The 25,072-nt window shown below is 39.2% G+C and overlaps 1 protein-coding gene across 1 annotated transcript in view; it reads right to left on the bottom strand.

Moving 5' to 3' along the window:
• Positions 1–5,290: 5,290 nt before the first annotated feature.
• MEX3C (mex-3 RNA binding family member C) overlaps positions 5,291–25,072 on the bottom strand; it is a 21,807-nt gene continuing 2,025 nt past the window's right edge. The window contains exons 3-4 of the mRNA XM_044921254.1: positions 24,391–25,072; positions 5,291–8,327 (exon numbers count right to left, since the gene is read on the bottom strand). The exon at positions 24,391–25,072 is cut by the window's right edge and continues 1 nt beyond it. Of these exons, the coding sequence (XP_044777189.1) occupies positions 7,102–8,327; positions 24,391–25,072 (1,908 nt within the window). The 3' untranslated portion in view covers positions 5,291–7,101. The remainder of the gene's footprint in view (positions 8,328–24,390) is intronic.

Genomic DNA, 25,072 nt, shown 5'->3' with positions numbered 1-25,072 from the left:
TCCCATTTTACAGATAAAGAAAATGAGACTCAAAGTATACAATCCGCAAAATATGGGATGAGATGCCCTCTTATCAAAGCCAGAAAATAAGGGAACTTGAATTGCAACAGAATCCAAAACTGAAAAATAAGCTTTGTGGGCCTAGTCCAGAAGCAGCTTCCAAGATGAAATGACCAGGAGGGCATGGGAAATGACTAAAAAATGAGATGTAGTCTACAAGGTGGCATGCTCACTTCCTGTCAGTGTTCTACCGACAGACTTGGAATCCATTTGATTCCCTCTTTTACCTGGAAAGATTTACCTAAGGGTGTCCAAATGGTGATGGAATGGATGGTGGAAGAATGTTATTCCTGGCAAAGTTAAAAGAGGTAGGGTCAAGAGCTGAAGGAGGTCACCGAAAGGGTTGAGGAAATGGAATAACAGCAAGCAAGGCTGATCTATTAGTAAAGAAAGTAAAAGCGAAAGGACCATTTCTGTAATCCTTGACCACAATCTTTGACCTGAGGCTGTATTTTCCACAAAGCACTAGGAATCACCTGTTTGGGAAGAGAAAACATAAAATGTGATCCTGACTCGAGTCCTCACCGCAAGCTTCCAGGCATGAGAATAAGATTTCTTTGGTTTTCATGTGGATCAAGAGAAGCCACTGGGATAGACCAGGAAAATGAGACACTTTTGGAGCTTGCTTCCTCAACTTCAAAATGAGACGGTGGCTCTCAGAATGCGAACCTTTTCCATGTACCAAAAAGACAAACCTGGGAAGGTATGTCTAGCTTCTAGACAACTGGGACTTCCAGAATTAAAAAGAAACATCCTAAGCCATACCACTGGTGACTTAACACGTGTGGAAAGAAGAACGTACTTCCCAAGAAGTACAAATTCGGCAATGTATGGACTAATGGAGGAAAGCTCCACTGAATTCAAACCCAACCAAGAACCCATTCATAATCTATTTTTGGTTTTTATCAATAGTCAGATACAGAAAAAAAGTCCCCAGCTGAGGTAGTAGAGACTGTTTTAAGAAAGTAGCTTTACGAGTGGCTTTCAGGCACCCACACAATTATTTTCACACATACGCAATTCTTAAAATTATTTCCAGCAAGTTCTTGCAGACTCCACCAACATGGAAGAAATGAACTGGCCCATCTCTCTGTTTTTCTCTGTGGTTTTAAAGTCTTACTTTCAGAAGATTTTTCTTCACAAATGATATTAACCACTTCTTAATAATAAATAGGCCTGGCTATTTCTTATTAACTCTATTACCATATTCTTCTAATTGTCACCCAACAGTGAACCTTGAAGACTTTAAATAAAGGTTATTTACACATACATGGTCAGCATTAGCCAAATCCACAAGCTACCAATCCTTTTTGAAATCTTATTTTTCTAGTTGTAAATTTATCTTTAAAGTACGATGCCTAGTTTCCTTATTTCAGCACATTACATCTATAACTCAGGTAGATGTGAAATCACTACCCCATTCAGGTCACTTGTTATGATGTCTTGGTAATTCCCCTGAAATTGCAGCAACAGGTAATGTCACCATTTTCAGTTTGCCTTTGATCTTGGGAAATGTCATGGAAGATACGAACCTTGGCGCTTTGAAAGAGGAATCCCTACAATTTATTTCCCAGTTTCAAATACTAATTATTGCATTCTTACGGTGCCAGGATCACGTTTTAAAAATCCTCTCGTGTTTCAGTTAGTACATGCTAACTGCCATTGGCTTATCCAAGAACGTTCTAACTTAACAGCCCCTCCATCATCGCTGGGCATAGGTCATACCTGTATTCTGAGGTTTCGTACAGCCTTTAAGATGGTGAGAATGACCTTCCCCATCTTGATGTTCAATATTAATGTATGCAATAAATTATGCATAACCCTGCTAGAGGCTTTGGGTAAACATTGAAATGTTGCTGGTAGGCACTGAACAAAGATTTATATAATCTTGGCCTTCATTTCCCATTTCAAACCAGCAAGCGTCTTATTACCAAGCCAGTTCTTTTCAGTTTTTTGGTGTTGAGTATTCAGCTATCACAGCTCCTTCTTAAGACTTTCATGTTTAAGGCATTTTATGCACACTCTGAGATTGGAGATTTATAATTTTAAAACACAAAGGCAGCAGGAACTCACTTAGGCATCAGGTTTCACACCTCCATTTTCCATTAGACCTTTACAGAACACGCCGAAAGCCTGGAAATCTATGGTTTCTCTTCGGCTGTTTTCCTCTTTGTCAAACCAATTCCCACCTCTCATCGGTGAACTCCACTTATTATCTGAAGTATCTGAACACTTACCCGCCCTAAGAAGGTTCTCTTGCATTGGTGTACAAATGCTACCTTTAAAGTGTAAAAGCAGATGAACATCACTACAGAGGCAGCACAGAAAATCCCAAAGGGCAAGAAAATAGAGTTCTTTCACAATTTTCAATTATTTCTCATGGTCAGCTTGAAGATCCTTTAAGGGAATAATTACTCTATGATATCCAAGAAGGAAAATATGGCAGTTTAAAGAAAACAGCTGTTCTTCTTTGGTGGGGAGGGGCAGAGAGAGCATCTTAAGCAGGCTCTCCATCTCACAACTGAGATCATGACCTGAGCCAAAATCAAGAGTTGGACGCTTAACTGACTGATCCACCCAGGCGCCCCAAGAAAACAGCTATTCTTAATCTTCGTTAACTGGAGTCTCATTAGGTTTTTCAATGTCCCTTCCTAATTCATCAGTGCTCCCCTGCCCAGTTACTCAATAACTAACAGGAAACGCTAAGTATGGACTAGCCATAAAACAGAAGATTACTGCAGCTGAATTATGTTGTGGAAGTACACTGGCATGAAAAAGATGTTCACTATATATTATAAACACCCCTAATCCCCATTATTTACAAAAACTTTTGGAATGATAGAAGTAGAAATTTAAGTGGGACCAGGAATGGGGGGAGCATATTGAGAACTGGTAGCCTATTGAGAACCATTGTCTGGTTTTCAGGCGAAGAGAGCCACTGATAAGAATAACTGGGGAGGGTATGTGTTGTGGTGAGCACTGGGTGTTAAGACTGATGAATCACAAATAATACATTATATGTTAATTAAAAAATAATTAAAAAAGGAATAATTTGAAGTGTAATAATATACCTGTACCTATTTTCAAAACCTAATTATTCTAGCCTTCTTTACTCTTGCTAAAAACCTGCTTTGCAAGGGAATCCCTTCGATAAAATCCCATATAGAAAGAATGACATGCCATTTTAACTGAACTGCCAGCCAAACCAAGTACTTTCAGCTTAGCACCTATCCTTCAAGGCTGGGAAAATGGAAGACAGGTTACCTCCACTGTCCAAAAGTTTGCTTTGTACCACTTTGCTTTTATGAAAGACCCACATTACTATCCATTTTTGTTAACCAAAACAAATCTGAAGAGGATTTTCACTTTTTAACTGCCTCTTTGCTTTATGGCTTTTCAGCTTACAAAAGGTTTTATAGGAACATTTAATTTCAGATAGTGGGGGAAACATGTAATGTCAAGTACTCAGCAGGTTTGCCTAATTCTTAACTATTCACATTGCAGATCATCCAGTGGTGTAGCAATTCTCTGGTAAGGCAGGTCCACAGCTTTCCTAGAGCCTCTCTCCCCCAGTACTTCCCTACGCAAGAAAATGAACGCAAACGTCTGAGGAAAGGCAGCTCTAGACTTCCAACTTAGGGAAGTGCTTCTCGGTTTTGCTAACCTAAGTTTCAGACAGTTTTGGCTTCCTGTGGCAAGGAAAGCCTCCAAAGTAAATTATTTTTAAGGTCCTCTGAAAGATCTTGACCTTGTATTGGGTACAAGAAATTCATATTCACTGGTCATTCCGTCTATGTTGGAGTTGTATAAACACAGCAGCCCATCCCCTCGTCTGAGGAGGATGTTCCAAGACCCCCAGTGGATGCCTGAAACCACGATTAGTACCAAACCCTAAAAGTACTGTTTTTCCCTATACATGCATCCTATGATGAAGTTGATTTATAAGAGTCAGAGATTTTTAAGAGATTAACAAGAATGATAAAACAAGGGGCGCCTGGGTGGCTCAGTCGTTAAGCATCTGCCTTTGGCTTAGGTCATGATCCCAGGGTCCTGGGATCGAGCCCCGCATCGGGCTCCCTGCTCAGCAGGAAGCCTGCTTCTCCCTCTCCCACTCCCCCTGTCTGTGTTCCCTCTCTCGCTGTGTCTCTCTCTGTCAAATAAATAAATTCTTAAAAAAAAAAAGAATATAAAACAATTGTAACAATATGCTGTAAAACAAGTTATGTAAATGTGGGCTCTCTTTCTCTCTCAAAATATCACCCTGCTTCTTGTGATGAGAAAATGCCTACATGATGAGATGAAGTGAGGGGAAGGACGCAGGTGTTGTGAAGCTGTTAGGCTAGAGGGTAACCTACCTCCAGGCTGGACAGCAGCCGACCGTGTGGGTAACTGAAATGGCAGAAAGAAAAACTGTGGATCAGAGGGGCCGGATGACAGTCCTGTACCACACCCAAACATTTCTCCTTCATACTTGTGGGGGTTAATCCTAAAGCTAGCAAAGCAATTCTAGGGCAGTGATCTTAACCATCATCACATCTCTCTAGTCTCCTAGCGCAGCTGAAGAATTTCTGTCCAGCACCTACCATGAAAAGACTCACTGTGGCTGTGTAATATTTCTAAGAATGAACAGAATTTTCGTTTCTTTAAAACATCTTAGAAAGGTCTTTATTCTTGCTTTGTAACAAATGGCAGTGATTTACTCCAATCAGTATCAAATCATTTCATTAATGGAGTAATATTTTTATCAACCACAAACCTTTCAGAAGGTACTTCGTGACTGAAAGTTAAAAACTTGTACCTTCGCATCAGAAAGAAGTTCGTTTTCTAGATTTAATGATTAAAAACACAAAAACCTGTAACAAAGGGTAGAAACTGAGTCTATAAGGATTCAGGATTTTAGTTAACATTAATGTATAAAAAGTCATTATTTACAATTAGGTTAATAGTAATTGTGGTCGACTACACAAGCAACTAAACAATCTAAAACTAGCTAAATCTCTAATTTTACACTCATTTAAAGGAAAAGCTAAATTTGGATAGGAGCATAAGTGACACATTTAACACTAAGAATACACTAAAAAAAAAAAAAAAAAAAAAATCACTCCAAGAATGAACACAGGGAGCTGGCTTAGGAGAGGGGAAACTTTGTAAAAGAAAATGTTCAATTCTAGCAAATGGCTATCTTCCAGTCTAAACTAATGATTGCATGAAAAACACCAAGGAGAATACATTCAAGTTAATGGAAACAAGTCTTTATTAAGTAACTTTTAATATCAGAAAAATAAAACTCTTATAATTCTCTTTACAGCAAATATATAATATCAGTGCTTTGGCCATCTTAAGTTAAAGGCCCTTTATCATAAAATATATGGTTTTAAACTTTACTCAAATTGAATTTATAATCCCTATGACTTCCCTACATATACATAACAAAAGAGTGTAGTAAAATTAGCAAATACTAAACTATATTGATAATTTATCATTCTTAGTTTGTGGTTTTTAGAAACAGTACACGCACCTAATATATGTCGATTCCTTGGCTTATTAGTTGCAGTGTACAATGCAACAAAATACAAAATACATGCTTGGTGAACATTCGTTCATATCTACAAGACGGCAGCTAAAGATTAGGTTTCAATACTGACATTTAACTATCCTACAAGCAATTAGCATTACATCATAATATGCCATCAAGGCAATTTTTATACTGAAAAAAATCAAAATAAAAACCGTTATTTGTAAACTTTTATACGAAATGTAACTCTTCAAGTGGAAATAAAAAATAAAATTTGTCTATTTACTATTCAATACACATAGGATTTTCAATTTTTTGTTATATTGAGAAAAAAAGCTCTTTTGTGTTGGGAAAATAACGCTTCAAAAAATAATTAGTAGAAAAACCCACCAGTATATTGTTTTGTCCTTTCAATGCCAGCACAGATTTGGGAACATACTGAGGATGAAGTTATAGACATCCACAGGTGAAATGTAAAAGTGTATCTTAAAGAAATCTTTCCTTGTGATTGGAAATAGTTTTGAAATGAAGTAAACTGATTGAAGGTCATCACAGCTGCTTTTGTAAATTATGCTAAGGGCATTATTATCCCTCTCTCCCTCCCCCTCCCCTAAATTACTAAAAAATAAAAATATATTTATAATGTGCAAGACATATGGATTGAACATAAAATGTTTCACATTTTGATCTATAGTCTAAAAATTAATCAACAGCTTGATCAGACGAATGAATGGAATGTTCGCATCCTTAATTACTAGCCAATACAGGTGCATCCCAAAGCCCTTCCTGAAATGGGAAAACCCAGCTGGCCGTTTCCACATTCACCAAGGGAGGCAATGGGTAGGAATTCACAATCGGCACAATTGCATTCCTGATCCACTGATCATACCAGCCGTGAGCATTCTGGGCGAGATGAAGGTCAATGTAGCAGTTTTTTGTCCCAAATTATAACCAGTGATCGAGTAAACTGCCATCAGCCCTATTATTACCAATAAGTCATCACAATGCATTAAAAAGTTACTTGCAATCCTGCAGAATTAGGCATAAGTTGTTGTAAAATAAAAAACGAACCTGTTTTGTCAAAACTGGCAGTGTAAAGAAGGCAGCACTGGAAGTGTCTGAATCATCTGTAATGCCAAGTACCCTCCATAAACTCTTAATGTGGCTAGGCTTTGGGACCCACGGTTTTGAAATCTAGACGTATAAACTTTTCTCATAGGCTCACACAACCTATGATTATCTTCACTCAGCCAAGCTGAACTTCAGTTTTAACGATTCTTACACAAGCTATGTCTCTGGGTCTACAGGATAGTATTAATAATTCAAACCAAACTAATAGACAAGAGACCACTTAGGTTTAGTGTTACCATAGCAGCCTTTTATAAGTTTACTAACAACTTTAGCCTAATCCCAATAAAGCCTGATAACAGTCATAAGAATTCATTAGGAAGTTTACTGGGGGTACCATTATACCCATGCCTTTACGAGTCCATATAGAGATATAGTATTTATGTATATATATATAGTTAAGAGTGAATTTGGATTGCCTGAGTAACAGCTGTCTGGCAAACTGGACATGATGGCGTTCTCTTTTCACAGATCTTGTTGGCACATTCCATGCAGAAGAGGTTGTGGCCACACGGAACTAGGGCAGCAATAACTTCATTCTCAAAGCAAATCACACAATCGTGCTTTCGTCTGGATTCTGGAGGTGAGCTAGAGGTGGAACCGCCATTGGAAGAGGAGTAGCTATTGGTACCATTAGAAAAAGCAGGGATGTATATCGGAAGGCCAACATGGTTGCCTGAGTTAGGGGGGTCGCTCCTAACCCTCCGAGCAAGTGGGTGTTCAACGCTCTCAGGAAATGTAGGAGACAGACGAGGAGTGGATGGCTGACTTCCTCTACGCTGAGTCTTCATGTTACCAGAGGGATCACTCCCAAAGCCAGACAGTGGGTTAACTGGTTCAAACGGAGTCCAGATAGTTTGAGCAGATGTTGGTAAAGAGTCAAAGGCAGGAGAATCAACTGCAAGATCTTCTGAGCCTACAGATGGTAGTGTGTCTCCAAACCAAAAGTTTCCTGTGCTAAATGGGCTTGTTGGACTAAAGTCAGCCAGCCTATTGCTTCCAAAGTAGGAATCTGTGGAACCACTTCCCAGAGAACTGGAACTATCATTTCGATAATTGGATATCATTCTTGCGCGACTGGGAGGAACTGGATTGGAGGAGAGCCACGCAGAGCCAAGAGTGCCACCTTCAAAGCTTACGTCGGTACCGTTGTAATGGAAATCATTTTCTTCGTTGAGTTCAATATAGTTTCCTGTACGCATGGCAATATGCATTTCTATTTCTTCTCGTGCTCGGTCAACATTTTCGGGCATCCCTGTCACTTCAAAGACAGGCTCCTTATCTCTGCTTGGAGTTACTATGTATGTGTGGGTCTGCTGCTGAATTCTCTTTATAGTTGCTCCTTTGGGCCCAACGACCAATCCTACCACACGATAGGGGACCCTCACTTGAACGGTGGTTTGACCTGGCAGATTTGGACTACATGACAACCCTCCCAGGGCAGGACCATTTTTGTTTCGAGATGCACGGATCATGGAGAAGTGCTCTGCAGCTGAGAGAATTTCTCTTTTGGCCATGGCAACATCTTCTTTCCGTCCAGTGACGACAAAAATGGGCTCTTCACCACGAACAGGTGTCTTGATATATGTGTTTGTCTTGGCTCTCAGTGCTTTAATTTTACAACCTGTTAGAAAGAAAATATTTCACAAGAATCAACATCTATGTCAATATTGATAAAGACAAATCACAGAAAGCTCCTTTCAAGCTAAATGTCTGCTTGTGGGCAGTTTTTTTTCTTTATCATAAAAACCTGTCACTAGATCATGAGAAAGCTTTCCTAACTCCACAAATGCTCCCCCATCCTCAGACATACTTGTCTGCTGGTCTTTCACTTAGGAATAGGCGGCACCTCCACGGGGAGATCTTAGAAGTCACGCCTATTGTTTCCGTCTTGTTATCAGTCACTGCAAATGATGCACGCACTACTCTGTACAGGCAAGCTATACCATATGCAGGTCTGACATTCAGAACAGGAATAATCAACTCCCTTGCAGGATGTTGGTGACAAAGAAAAACCACTAATGCACATGTAAGACACTGAATATCTACTCTCTCATTCAATCTATACAATAACCCTAAGAACTAGGTTACTTCACTCCTTTTATTGCTAAGGAAAGTGAAGCTTACAAGAACAGTTAAACCTACTCTAACTTCAAAATCTATGGTCTGTCAGTCCGAGAACCTCCAATTTTGCACAACTCTAAGACAGAAGTTGTTTAATGGACTTCCACCTAATTGTCATATTTTAACATTACTCTTTCCTCTATAAAATTCATGATGAGCAAAATGCTCATGGCTCAAAGGTCATCTCACATCTGCTCGCATCAACGGAATTTGAGGCTTACTAAGATATTCCCATATCTGGTTATTCTAGTCGTACTCATGCATTAACTAAATTAACTTTGACATAAATCAGTGAAATATGAATGCAAAAAGACACTGTACTTGTATGAAAATGAAGCTGATTATTTTTGAAAATCTCAATAAAGGGGTGCCTGGGTGGCTCAGTCAGTTAAGCATCTGACTTTGGCTCAAGTCATGATCTCAGGGTCCTGGGATCAGCCCTGTGTCCAGGCTCCATGCTTGGTGGGGAGTCTGCTTGTCCCTCTGCCCCTCCCCCTGCTCATGCTCTCCCTCTCTCTAATAAATAAATACATTCTTTAAAAAAAAAAAAAGAAAATCTCAACAAAAGATGTGTACCTTAAAGAAAAAAAAAGGTTGTTGTTGAATTATGTATGGGTGAGACAACTATAAAGGCCTGGGGTAAAAAACTAACACAGAATGACTCTGCATTCACTGTAAAATTCTTGCTAAATTCAAAAGAAACATATTGGAAATTGTATGGAACATGGGCATATCCTGGATGTGATTTTATTAAAAGACTACTCAGATTGGCAGACCCATTCTCAATAGAAGCCTTTGGCCCAAATCCTAACTGCATTTAAGTTAAAATAAAATATCTGAGATGCATATTCATAACTATCCATAATTCTTCAATTAACTTTTTAGAGTAATCACCTATTACTTGTTGTCAAATAGACAACTAAGGCATAGAACTCTGGGGTTATACTTTTCAAAGATCTTAATGTGAAGCTTGCTAGAATAGATTTGTTCTCATGAATATATCACGTTATTCCTAGGTTCCTCAAAATGAAGAGGCCAGGTGCTCTTAAAGACACATGTCACATCTTGGGTAGTCTTTTTTTTTTTTTTTTAGCCCCCCCTTTTTTGCCCCCAATAAATTAATAATGTATAAAAACTAAGTCTTTATATACATCATTTCTAATCTGTATAACTGCAACCCCCACCCCGCACAGGTCTCCTTGCCTCCAGTCCCAACTTACTCCAACCCATTCTCTATATTCATTTTAGTCAAATGATGGTTTCTTTCTTTCTTTTTTTTTTTTAAAGATTTTCTTTATTTATTTGACAGAGAGAGACACAGCGAGAGAGGGAACACAAGCAGGGGGAGGGGGAGACGGAGAAGCAGGCTTCCCGCTGAGCAGGGAGTCCGATGCGGGGCTCGATCCCAGGACCCGGCATCATGACCTGGCATCAGCAGAAGGTAGATGCTTAACGACTGAGCCACCCAGGCGCCCCCAAATGATGGTTTCTAAATAAAACACAGATCACATGATCACTTCTTTGCATAAAGTGCTTTAATGGCTCCCTTTTACCATAAGGATAAAGTCCAAACAATGTAGCACACAGGCCCCTCTTTACCGGCATCCTTTCCCCCTTCCTCACTTCTTTTTTTTTATGATTTATTTGAGAGAGACAGCGTGCGAGCGCCTGGAGTGGGGGAGAGGCAGAGGGAGAAGCAGACTCCCTGCTGAGCAGGGAGTTCCATGCAGAGCTCTTCCCGGGTTCATGCCCACTGAGCCACCCAGGTGCTCCTCCCCTTCCTCACTTCCATGACTAGAATGTTCCTTTGTCCTTGCCTCTTTCCTCCCACCTCTGCTTAATTCCTGCTGGCCTTTCAGATTTTAGTTTAGATGTCTCATCCTCTCCGAAGGTTCCTATCCTCAGGACTGCTTTGTGGGCCCTTCCTAAACATTCCCAAACCACTGGGTGGTTGACTAGAAGTATAGGCATTTGAGGTGTCCATATGACATGTGTTGAAACAAAGATCAGTCTTCTGTATAAAAACATACATATTGCTTTGCATCTAACCTTTCTTTGCTGAGCTTTTCAAGACTTTCATATTCTAGCCCCATACTGCTAATACAACTTTGTTGAAAGGAGCTGATTATGCTAACTTCAATTATAACATATTCAACATAACTTTATTCAACCTGTCATTGGACTTATGGATCTTAACCCAGATCTATTCACCCTTCCAACAAAATGTAAAACTCACAAAGAAATGTTTTTTTTTTTTCCCCTTACTGCTGGATCCTAGGTACCTATCATGAAAACACTTTTAGAGTCAGGTTTACTCAAATCTGAGGTTATATTCATTTGAGAAGACTTGGTGGGGAGTGGCTAAAAGCAAAACTGCAAGGAAAGCACTTAGTGCACTAACTGGATGAGGTAAGAAGGGCCAAGGGGAGGGGGGGTGGCTTGTGGCTATCAAGAAATTACTACAATGAGTTGAATTTATGCTACTGTAAAACTCAAAAGTTTTAACTATAAAGAGTGCTGCTGTAAGTTTACATCTCTAATGATTAAGTTGATGGTGTAACTTTTGACTATAAGTCAATGTTACTGCTTTTGCTCCAAAATAGAAGGTGAGTTAGAAGATGAGAGCCATAAAACTTTTATATCTACTTATTTATACAGACTGGATCTCCAGGAGATTCCATCAATTCAGCACAGGTGTTGCTTGGGGCTGTGAATGGAGAGTACTTCCCATCGGCCAATCAACATGTGACTGATGGAGAGGGGCCTAAGAAATTCTGAAAGGCTAATGTGAACAAATAACTAACTGTTCACCCTATACATTCAGAGGAGTTATTGTTATTATTCAGATATTCTGGGCTACAACTTAACAAGAAGGCAGTCTGCTGGCATCACATTTTTAACAAAGAGGGTCCTGTTCATCCCGCAGAAAGCACTGGGCAATTTCTATTAAGGACAAAGGAAGAAATAACCAAAGGGTCTGGGGTTAGCCCCTCTCAACCTTTACTAATATTGACCACTAGAAAGTTGAATTGAGTAAACTTCTCCAAATAAATACTTTTGAGACTATAAGCAACAGTCAATTGACCTTAGTAGAATACTTTTTGTTTAATACCTAGTAGGTATATTATTAACCAAGAAAATATGCCTAAAGGTACACAAAAACACTCTCTGGCCTATGGTTGGTACTAACAAAGAGGTGTTTAATAATTGGCTCAATAGGAAGACAGAAGACAAACAATTTGAGCAGGAACCACTTCTGAGATAGGAGCGTTAAGAGGCCTATCCTGCCCCAAAGGACAGTGTCTGTAGGTTTTGCAGATCAGGGTAGAGGTAATGGGAAGATTGCAAAGCCAACCCCTTTAAGCCACCTACCAACAAAAACAGAAGAATTTATTTGTTCTCTCTCCTGAATTTTGTAAGACAGTTTTAACACAGTAGCTTCAACTCAGATTAGGACTACAGGAAACCTCATCAATCATAATACTGTTTCTATAGAAACATATATATTCTGAGTTTCAAACAACTAACACATGTTGAGGACAATTTGAATAGGGAGAGTTCTAAATAGGCAACACAAACTAAAGAAAACAAACTTGTTTTATTATTTTACAGGTGAAGAAGATTAAAAAGGTTAAAAAGTTTTTTGGAATATCTTAGATTGAGTTTCCATTTGAAAAGTCTAAGACAGTTAAAAAATCATGGAAGAATTTATAATCTCAGAGCAGCACAAAACTCAGATGCCGTAAGAATAAAGACAAATTAGATTGCACTTTAAAAAAAACTGCTGCATGGTAAAAGTCACCAAAAACAATGTGAAGAAATAATTATTTACAACTTACACCACAAATGGCTAATTTCTCTCTTACACACATAACCCTGGCCCTATGTATCAAAACACCAAAACCCAATTAAAAAATAGGTAAAAGAAACAGCTCATAGAAAAGTAAATATATAAATGGCTATGGACCATGAAAACTCCCATTTTCACGTGAACTGAAGTATGTTTTTCCACCTATAAGACTATCAAATATCAAAACCAGAGCTAGTAAGAACAGGGAAAAGGACTTTCATATTTAACTGCTGAGAGTACGAACTGCTCGAGGGCACTTTGCATTATTTATCAAAATTACAACTGCACGACAAGAAGGCAGTCTGCTGGCATCTGAGGGCACTTTGCATTATTGTCTGTCTACCCCTACAATCCCACTCATAGAGTTGATTCTGTAAAAATACTTGCACAGGTGCAAAATGACCTTTGTATTATATTACTTAATTGTTTGTATTAGTGTGCGGCCAACATAGCTATATAATGGAATACAATGCAGTCATAAAACTGGTTGATTTAGGGGGACAGGGTAGGAGGGAGACTTAATTTTCCTTTACACTCTAATTTTTTATAATTTTGAACAAACAAATGCATTAGCCTTCTCCAAGAAATATAATTAAATCAGAAAATTTTTTTAAAATATAAAGAAATGACACATTTTACTAGACTTAGCATATTAATTAGACTTTGACTAGAACTGACATTATTTTAAAATTATATGAACAGCAGGGCAAATGATATCATAACTTCAAATGTGAACAAGGCTTTTTAATTCTAAGAGGGGAGGACTAGCAATTTTTAAAAAAATATTTTATTTATTTGACAGAGAGAGAGAGGGAGAGAGCACAAGCAGGAGGAGTGGCAGGCAGAGGGAGAAGCAGGCTCCCAGCTGAGCAGGGAGCCTTTCGTGGGACTCCATCCCAGGACCCTGGGATCACAGCCTGAGCCGAAGGCAGATGCTCAAAGGACTGAGCCATCCAGGTGCCCTAACAATTGTGTTCTAATAGCTATAGACCAAAACCAACCTATGGCAAGCTGTGTACCAGAATGTGTAGAGGTTAAGAACTAGGATAGCACCAACTTTCATAGTTGTAATTTTATTTTGATTTGGAAGTAAATTCCCCAAATAAAAAAGTCTCCAACTTACCCCTGGTATAAGAACCCATTTCCTCTTTCTACATCACTGTGGCTAGAGCTGTGTTTAACTGCAGCCAGAATTATGGTCCCTGCACTCCCTGGCACAGCAAAGGTCCTGCCTTGTTTCTCCAGAGTAAAGAGAATCTCTCCCACCAGATGCCTCAGTGATTAAGAGGGAGAGATCCCCTGTTGCTGGGAGAGGAGTCAGTTAAAAGGAAGAAAAGGACCCAAAATGATGGGATCTTCAGTGTTTCTCAAACCATGGGTTACAATAACAATTTAGCAGGTTGCAATCAACATTTAAAAAGAAAAAAAAATGCAAAATTCAACATGTTCCAAATATGTGTACAAAGGGCTGAAATGCCAAATGTTCTTTTGCTGGGGAGTGGGGTGGTGGTATCACAGAAAAGTTTAAAAGTAGTAGTCAGTAGCCCCAAATATTATGTGAAGTGTTGCTGATTTTTGACAGAGTATTTCGTTTTCCAGAAATTCATTGTATTTTCTATTCATTCCATAAATTATATATATCTTACATATAAGGTGACTGGAGAAAGTTAAAACCCTTACAAACACCAAAACTGTGTTATGTGTATATTTTCACTTTGGGTCATCCTTGGCATGTACCTTTCTTCAAAAATTCCCCCCAAGAGTTTTGTTTTGAGGGAAAAGGATCCTACTAGATATCAGTGTATGTACACACACATATACACTTACTTTAAATAAGGAGGGGAGTGAAAACTCCTTGCGTAGTTCTTTACCTTTGAGAAAATTAGAACTCCTTGGCTTGACATTAAAATCTTCCCCCCACCAACTCTCTCCCATCAAGTAGCCAGAACCTACCTTCTTCCAGACTTTATTATCTCCTAAACATGTCTTGTTCCTCTTCTATCTCTGCTCAGATATTTCCCTAAATAACATGGAAAACCCTCCTGGTACTTCCCCTCCACACCTTATAGCTTCTGAGTCACAAACATGGCCATCTGGAAGATGAGGCTGTATATGTGAAGGGCTCTATGAGCTCAATAATAGTACAGATAACGGTACTGACTCTTATTATTATGGCTACTGCATATAAATCTTCCAAGGCACAGTTTAAAGGAAACAATGTAAGAAGCAGAAAACTGATCATCTGCAGGCCTTGGTTCTAATCTATCACCAATTACTCCTGGTTTCAGTATTAGGTCACTCAACCTCTAGGTCCTTTCCAATGCTTAAATCTTTTGACCAAGTCCCTCTTCTCCTAGGAAATACTGTCACTGCTTCTTTTTTGGTCTTAAAAACACTTGGGACAATCAGATACTACCTTATCTCTCTCTCTCCCTCTCCCTCTCCCTCTCTCTCTCTCTCTCTCTCTCTCTCACACACACACACACACACACACACACACACACACACACACACACATTTATTCTTCTCCTCAAGGAAAGGTAGGTTGAGTAATGGTTGGGAACACAGACTGGATCATCACTAACCTGCTTTGTGAACTTTAGCAAGTCACTAAACCTTAAATCTCTCCTTCATGGGTGAGACTGATTAAAGATACTTATCTCGCTTATTACTATGCCCATTATTCAAGTAGGTATCTCAGTAAAGGGTAATCTTTCAGACTACCCAACCACCCCCCCGAAACACTTCTTCAAGTATTTCCTGAGTAAAATGATCCAATACCCTTAGCTTTGAAATAATAAAAATTTGTAGCACACTTTTCAGTTTTCCCAACTCTTCTAGATATATTCTCATTTAATCATCATAATAGTGTTTTAAGCAGGGCAGAAAAGAGCTTAACTGAATTGCTCAAGATCTCCCAGCTGGAAAGTCAGATCTCAAACCCATGTTGTCTTGATAACCCCAAACTCCTCTTACTACTCCATACTATTTTTCTCTAAAAGCACTAAAGAAACACAGTATTTCATGTTCCATGGTATATTAGAATGAGGGAGGTCCTTTTCCTCATGGGATAGTCTAGACACATTACTCAAAAGCTCCTTTAACTTTACAGGGACTTAATTTCAGTATTATATCTTCAAACTGATGAATATCAGCTAAATCCCAATAAGAGAGTGTTTCTTATGTACACAAACTTAACTCAACATTTAAACAAACTGTTTAGATTAGCAATGCAAACTATCCATAAATGCACAATATAGAATTAATAGGTTTCCTTTCTAGGGTTCAAGTGTCCTTGTAGCTCTTCTAGTCAAAATCCTCCGAAATTTTTTGTGAAGAATATAGTCTCATTGTAGACATCACTGACAACATTTCAAATAGCTTCATTTATGTGATTTTAGTTTTGTTGTTATCAGTATTCATACTGACATCTAATGCCTTAAGTCAAGTACATGTCTACTGCCTTTAAAACAAAGTCAATCTCAGGTTGACTGGCTCCTTACATAAAGGGTTGGGGATAAAGGCAAGAGAGAAGAAAATCCCAATTACTGCAATATGGAAACTAAAACAGTAATAGTAAAATGGCAAGTCTAATCCAATAATTCAGTTCAATAAAATAAACAGCAAGTATTTACTTTGCTTCAGGTACTTTAACTGACATCAAGGATGCAAAGACGACTAAGATTCAGTGCTTGCCCTCACTGACTTGTATCGACTCCAAGTACCAGAAGGATTTGATGTCTACACATGTTCATGTACAGATATCAATCTCTTATTTTCTTTTCTTATATTGTTGGTGGTGTTCAAACCTTCTATATCCTTGCTGATCTTCTGTCTGCTTGTTCTACCACTTACTGAGATAGGAGTGTTGAAGTCTTTAATTCTATTAGCTTGAGGCCCTGGGTAAGTTACTTATATCCCCAGAGATCTGTTTCCTTATCTGTATGGTGGAACTGAGAATGGATCAAATGAGATAAACTGTCTTACACACTTGAAGGTTTATCATTGAAAAAAAAATCAAACAAATCAATTTTCTATAGGAAGTTGAAAAACACTTAAAAAATTTATTTCCTAAAGATAAAACTTATATTTAGATTGTACAAAACATGTTAAAATATTATCAACTTCACAAAACTTGGAGGAGATATTTGAAGTCAATCTAACTGGGAATTTGAAATCCGGTGTAGTTTTGCATGATTTTAGGGATTCTTTTTGGACAAAAATCAGAATGTAAGAGTTATAAGAAATAATCTAGCTCAATCTCATTTCATACATGAAGGAAACTGAAGCCCAGAACTGCCAAAATTATAAATTGATGACTCCTAAATATACCATTCTCTCAATCTGCCTTATTTTTCTAGTTGATTCTTAAACTAAATTTAAAATGCCCCCTCTTTTTTCACTTAGAAAAGGGAAAACTAAAATAGTTAATAATAATAAAAAAAGGCTCATATTTGGTCTTTCACTAAAGCTGAAACACCTAGAAGAGGGTGGAAATTAGAGACGAAAGGTCAAACAATTTTCCTAATTGGGGATTTTAAAATTAGGTTCATGCCCTTTAGAAGACGTTAATAGAAACCTTAGAATTACTTCTGTTTGTATACCATGTAATAGAATCAGATTCATTTGTAAACTTTAAAAAATATACTGTGCATCATTTAGTTATTGGTATACCCTGGGAAAACTTAATAGAGTGACAATTTTTATTTTCAACTAGCATTTGCTCCGAGTACAAATCTAGCAGTAAAAAAAATGATAAACTTTATCCTACCCCACATATAATTTATTATCTCTACACTTTCAGTTGTGCCATGACTTTGTACTAATGACATCTTCTCAAACTTGACCCCCACAACAAATGGGGTATGGGAAGGGGCAAGGAAGAACAAGTAGATGGAACAGGTTTTTTTCCCCACAAGAATAGAGTCCGCAAGGTTAAGTGATTTGTCCAAGGTCACAGGCAACAAATGGTGAAACCAAGTCTCTAACAAGTTTTCTAACTCCAAGTTCCAATGTCCTTTCCTACAGTACACTAAAATGGTACTGATGGAAAGGTAGAAGTCAAAGGGAGGAAGAACGGTACAGAAGAAGGAACAGTAATAAAAAGGTCAGCCCAAAATGCAAATACTTTTACAATAGTAACCCTTTTGGGAAATTTTTTAGTTGTTGGAACTATTCCCTCCCCACTCTCTTCCAACCATGTTCAAAAGACCAACTACTTCATGCTAATCTTCAACTGCACCCGCAGTTTTTGCTGAAGAACTGTCTTTACCATTTCAAGTCTTAGTGTTATTATTCCATGATATGACTTTAATTGTAGACAAATCAGGCTTCCCTGCATACAATGAATTGCAATTTTTGCTTACTAGACAAAGGAAACAAACCATGCCCACATGAATTGTTCTTAAATCCCAAACACTGGCATCAAAGAGGTTCTAATGTTATGCAGTGCAACTTAAAATTCTCAAAATCAGTCATGGAATAAAGACTTGATCTAACCCAACAGCATTAGGCTGCGCATACATTCAATTTAGTGTAGTTGGGCTTGGTAACACTAATACTGGAAAAATTATTTTAGAAGTTTAAATATCAGATTTAATCTTTAAAAATGTTCATATGATACCTAATGGTGGCATGGGGAAAAAATTAAAAGTAAACCCACAAATTATGGTATATAAGCCACCTGGGAGGCATTAAGATGCAGTTTAATTAAAAAAAAATTATCACTTTAGAATCACCTGAACGTCAATGGGGTTTTAAAATAGATTTTCCATAATTTATTTGGAGTTTTCTAAAGGAGTTTTCAAACTGCAAATACACTTACCTATTTAGCATCTTATGAACATTATTACCTATTTTTTTCACTTGGGAGTTCAACTTTAAATTACATATTCTACATGACATAAATTACATTTAAAAATTCTGTAATAATCCCTTTGATCATAAAATAATACTGTGGCACTCATCACAGCCATTCACTAATATTCTAGCGCTCTTCTGTGGGCACATGGTTGTAATGGACTTTCTCACCTACTTGAAGGTAGGCGTGGTCAGATGACTTGCTCTGATTAATGAAATATGAGCAGATGTAATTATTATTTCCGGGTTTAACACTTAAAGACCAGCATGTCCTATTCCACTGTCTCTTATCCCGCGGGCACATGGGAAGACCGGCCAACGCTTGAAATGGTGGCCACTGCGTTGGCCTATGTCCTTGAATGACTTAAATGAGCAGAGCCCCTGCGAATAATAAACCTTTATTGTTTTAATATTGAGATGTTGGGCTTTGTTATCACAACATAATTTAAACCTATCTGGACAGAAGTGCATTGCAGCCAGCAGGCATTCAGACATCAGTTGGGCCTAGTTCTTTCACATTAGAAGAATATAATGTGTGAAACTGCTAAAGCCAAGAAAGGTAAATGAAAGCATGGTTCAACTTAATTTCAGATTTAACTTAACAAAAATATGTGCTTATCACTTAAAGTTTCATGTGTTTCAATTTATTTGTGTATCATTCAGTGTCTAGAGGTATTACAGATAAGATTACATCCAGCTGAGGAGGTATCTATAAAGCCTAGGGAGTTTAAATGACTTGTCCAAGATCACAAGGTGACTTACTGGCACAGAGTAATCAAATTTAGAAATTTAAATTTCTGATTGCTGATTCTTTCCAATATACCACAGTTGAGCAGAGACTGTTAAGGGAATTCGGGGTAGTTTTTACATTAAAACATATATTCTGAAACATTTTTGTATTCAGTTTAAGGCAAAAGTATTAAATCCTTCAATACATACAAATACCAAATTCATTCACAACCAAACTCACAAAATATTAAGCACTATCTTATAACTAAATGCTACCTTTCCTTGAAAACTTAAGATGTAAGATGAGCTACTTAGAATTCCAACCCATAAACTCTGTTGAAAAATTTCTAAAGAGAAATCTCTAACAGAGTAACACTTTGCAAACACTTGACACTCTGGATCATTTTTAGATTTTTGGTAACCAGGGGATAGAAAATACACCCTTACATTACCACTTTATTTTCCATTTCCTCCTAGTGAATCAAAATAGTTCATTAGCTGAATAAGGCAGGAAGAACAAGCAGTAGATTCCCCACCCATTCGTAAAACAATAATCACTGAACCTTTCCCAGTGGTCCCAGAGCTAATACAAACTATTATCAACTAAATTTAAATTTTAAAGCCTAGAAGTAACAATATCTGCTTCTTAAAGCTAGCATGTATATAACACAAATTAAGTTCCTGAACTATAAATGACAGAGAATTTTTAGTTAAGCATAGGAGAATGAGAATATTAGAATGATAACTGTGCCTTCTGGGTAGCAGAGACATCAAAATTTTATTAAGTAAATTAATTTGGATACTGAAGATATTCAATTATCCACTAGAAATACAGTATCCCAAAGCTCATGATTAGGGCAGAAATTAACCCAAATATCATTAACCTTCCCGAGCAGGATGCTTGAATACAGAGGCAGCAACTTAAAATCTTTTGATGTCAAACTGGTCTAAATCCAAGTTCCACTTTTTGAAGAAGTTATCTTTTGGACCTTCAGTTTCTACATCTGTAAAATGGGGATAGTGGCCTAGCAGGAATTGTATTACCTGGCAAAGAGAAGGCCACCAATCCCCTCTCCTCCATAAAAGAAAAAGACGTTGTATTTTAGCATTGTTCTGAAACAGTTTGTCCTCATGAAATGTGTTTCTTCTTGAATAGGGAACTTATGAATGGCAAGACCAAAGTTTCTCTTTTTCTCCTGGACATACATACACAAATAAGCATACACCTTATTTCAGTTGTGTTAAAACTTGAAGACTGGTTCTACCCTAAGAAAACTGGAGAAAAATGTCACAAGGATGCATTTATCACAACTTGAAACACTGTAACATATTCATTATTTAAAAAGTGACCATGTACACAACCCCTGGGAATCAGTGGAGACAGAGTAGCTCAATAAAGAAGAAAACAATTTCCAAAGGGTCTAGCTCAATGATAGCCAAAGTAGGGTACAAGAAACTTTGCTGGAGTGCAGAAAAAAAAAAAAATTAGAACTCCAATTTCCATTTTTACCTCATTCTTTAAATTTTTTACATGTTTTATAGTGCATACATTTCATTCATACATAAATATTCAGACATTGGGAATACAAGCTTAATTTTTTTGACAAGGCATACAATCAAAAAAAGCTGGAGATGACTTTTCCAGACTATGAGACTAGAGAACACACATATAAAGTCACTAATGAAAATAGGTGAAGACCCACATTAAGCTTAAACAGTAACATAAAACCTTGAGTTACAAGTTTTTAAAACAACTGAATTTATGACATTCAATATTTACTTCTAATGTAGTTAAGAATGGGTATAGAGTTCTACTTTAGTTTGCTTTTTACTCTAACTGGGTATCAATGACTATACAAAGTAGAACAAAGTCCATTGCCTTAAACCTCCAGTTAACCACTGTGAATGTGTCCTGCAGGTAGTACATTTAACAAAAGTTAAGTCTGAAGTCTGTTACCAGGTTTATCCTCAATGTCCATATTCTAAAACTTCTACAAAAAGCCTCTTTTAGTTCCTAGCTTTATTTTACAGTATGGTTGGTTTCAATATGAGATGCAAAGCTTAAAAGAAGGGGCTAATTTAACATTTACAAATGACCATATGCTGCTGGGGAGTACAAATATGAGGTCAACACTGCCAACTTTCATCACTATCAAAAGCAGTGGTTTGTGTTTTTTTTGAAAGATACCGGAACCAGAGGCCATTTACATGAGTTCTAGTCTATATGACTCAGAATTCCATTTGTCCTACCCTTTGCTTCAGAGCTGAAGTCAGAAATGTCTCCATCTGTGTCATAATTATTTCCAAAACCAATTAAGAGATGGCAAACAGAAAATTATGACTTCAGGTAATGAATAAAATGGCAAGAATGGATAATTCTTTAGAATTAAAATTTAGTTCATCCAAAGCAAACAAGTAAAATAAGTGATTTGCCCTGTTTATTCGCTTAGAGAAAAGACAAATTATCACACTTTTAAAGGATGCAGGGGTGCCTGGGTGGCTCAGTTGGTTAAGCATCCGACTCAGGTCATGATCTTGGCTCACAGGTCACAGTCTTATGGTCATGGGATCCAGCCCCCCCCCCCCCATGTGCTCTCTCTCTCTCAATAAAATCTTTAAAAACAAAAAATAAAAGGATGCAAACATTGTAAGTTGCCTTGTCCCCCATAGGAGTGGGAAAACACTTCACAGGTTTTATTATGGTGCTGCTAAAGGGTGGAGGTAGCAAAGGGGTCAATGATCCACTAGAGGCAGGGAAAGGGGGGCAAGACTGCTCTTAAGAGAAGATAGAGGATGATGACATACTTTTAACACTACTGTCAACTCTGGGAAATATTAAGTGTAAGAGGAATAGTCAGCAATTTGTCTCTATGTCCTGAGACATAAATAGAACCACATTTCCTTATTAACCAATCAACAGCCCAATAAGCACAGAAAAACTAAAGACTTTATCTCATTTGCTATTAAATTATAAAATGTTAAATTATTTTAATAGATGGTACAAAATAAAAACTCAGAATGAATTCAGTTTACTTTTAAGTAAATGGATTTGTATAGACAACAGTTTGTGCAATTTGGGACCATTTTTTGTGCTGTAAAGGGTACAATATAGATAAGGACAAAAGTGTGTATTAAACTAAATATACAAAAGATTTCATTATCTTGTCCCTCAGTCAAACCGGCAAGTAAATGTTCTTTTCTTTTGTTACCATAAACTGGCACCATAAGCACACTGAAGCAACTTGTGCTGAGGAAGTGCCATCCTAGTATAGCGTTAAGGGCTTTTCATATTCTGGCTTGAACGCACACCTTCCCAGCCCCTTTTCTTTGCCACACCCCTTTAAAGACCCCAAGTATCAAAAAAAAAAAATCACAACTTTCTTTTAATTATACCTAGAGATTATTCCCCCACACCTTTCCCCACATTGTTCCTCAGTCATTCTTCATCTCCATTTGTTAAAGTCCTATCCATTCTCCAAGTCCCTCCGGGGTTGACGTTCTCACATGTATGACTGTCATACACTATATGGAGAGTGCCATTAACTACCCATTCGTTTAGTGACATTCCACTGTCGATTAGACTGTTAGTTTCTTAAGGGCAGCAAGTTGTCTGAATCAATCTCACATTTCCAATTGCCATAAACTCAACACCTGGCAAAATAGAAGCTTGAAACACAGCAATTCCTCGATGTTCTTAATTGAATGGCCAACTCATTCTGGATTTATAAATTGAGATATTACAATTTTATCCTATGTAAGGTGAAACAGTGCTCTCCTGGATTAGTATCGGTAAGTATTGCAAAACAAAACCCCCCAAACCCCCCAAAATAAAACAAAAAACAAGGCATCTGAATCTTATTTACTAACTATAGGAATAAACTCAATTGAATGGTACCAGCTTTGAACTGTGCCTTTAAAGTACTAGTCATAAGGCAGTCTGAAATAAGCTATCTCCTTTATCCAGATTTCAGACGGGTTTTTCTTATTAAAATCCGAGAGGTAAGAAATGAGCCAACTCGGATATTTGAAGCCACCATTTCCACAGACCTCTTATTTATGTGTACTTTAGACCACTTGGGAAAGATGAGATCATTTAAGCAGCAGCGCCATTATTTCTCTTTATTTGACCCCAACAATGCTCTCAACCTCACAGTAAAGAGTCATGCATCAACCGGGCTAAGCTACATTGTAACAGGGTAGTACAGGGGGAAAAAGCTATGCTAAAGAGCAGAGGACCGTCCCTAAAAATGTCGGATACTGAGGTACTCTGGGCATCCCCTTCCCCCACCTTCACAAATCTACTCCTGGAATCTGAGACATAGGTCCTTTGTCTGAACAATGTGGGAGGAGTCTGTCTGCAGTGCTGGTGTGCTGGCAAGTGAAGAGAATTTACCGAAAACTGTATAAACGCATAAAGTTCCTTAACTCAATTACCTTACTGTCCATTTTTTTTCTTCATCGTGTACACTACAGTGTTCTAAAAGATAGCCAATGTGCTTTTTCGAGAGTTAAAATGTATCAAAAGAGAATACAAATAGATCAACAGAGAGTTAGGCTGCTCTTCAAAAGCTAAGTTTCTGAACAGCGGAGGGGTGGAGGGGGGTGATGGTGTTACCCACCACTTGAACATTCCCTTCCCTCTCGAATGAGCTCTTTATACAAAGCCTCCATTTCTGTCAATTTCTTCATCTGAACAAGCTGCTGTAAGGTAAGCTGAGTGCCTTTTATAAGACAGTCGGATGCGCAAACTTGCAATCTCGCAGCTTTCCGTGTACAACACCGAATCCACAACCGACCCGACCTTTTACCACCTCACTGAGGTTTTTGGTGCCACGCCAGCCTACTGTTCCACGAACACAGCCCGAGTAAAGTGAACACCACCGGATTGGGTGGCTCGAGAAACTTAACACCTTTTACCATGCAAAAAGCAGCGGAATACCGTGGGTTTTCGCAAGGTGACCCATCTTCTCATCTCATCTACCACGGTTCCTCGCAGATCCCTTCGCGATGGACTTGGGCTACTCGCCGGGCTCAATGTTGCTGCCCAGAGCTCGTTTCTTCCGTCTGCCCACCCACGCCCGGGGGCCAAGCCCAGCTGGACTCCCCTCCTCCCTGCCGCACTCACCCTGGCGACCGACAATCTCGGCGACATGCTCGGAGCTGGGCACCGGGACGCACTCAGTGGTGTTGACACTCTTCCTCCGGAGCAGGGCCGCCTGCTCCCCGTTTAGGGCGGCAGCCGCCGCCGCCCCGCAGCCGCCGGGGCCGTAGGCGTGGGACAGCATCGCCGCCATCATGCCCTGGGCATCGTCCCCTCCGTAGAGCACCCCCGCCGCCGCGGCCGCCGCGGCCGCCTCCCGGGCATCGAAGCTGGCGGCGGGCAGCAGCACCGACCCCAGGGACCCGCCCGGGATCGGCTGGGTCTGGGAGGCGGCGGCCGCGGGCGGCGACAGCAGCAGCAGCGACGGCCGGTCCTCCTCCTCTGCCTCCTCCAGCTCCTCCTCCTCCAGCAGGTCTCCGTCCAGCTCCGCTTCCTCCCCCTCCTCCTCCTCGTCCTCCTCCAGCTCCAGCTCGGCTGCCTCCGGGACCCCCGGCCGGCCGGGCGGAGCCCGCTCCTCCGGAGACAGCCCCGCCGCCCGCCGGGCCTGGCCCTGCGCCGCCGCCGCCGCGGCCCGAAGCGCCGGGGTACCGGGCTCCGCCGGGCTGGGGTCGTCGAGGCCTAGCGCGGCCAGGCGCTCCCTCAGCAGGAGCCCGTCCCCCTCCAGCTCCGGGCCGCCCGCGGGCGGCGGCAGCGGCGGCGGTGGCGG

The sequence above is a fragment of the Neomonachus schauinslandi genome, chromosome 14 (assembly GCF_002201575.2).
Source record: "Neomonachus schauinslandi chromosome 14, ASM220157v2, whole genome shotgun sequence".
Classification (NCBI taxonomy): Eukaryota; Metazoa; Chordata; class Mammalia; order Carnivora; family Phocidae; genus Neomonachus; species Neomonachus schauinslandi.
The sequence above is the reverse complement of the archived record's forward strand: the minus strand, read 5'-3'. Positions and strand labels throughout refer to the sequence as shown.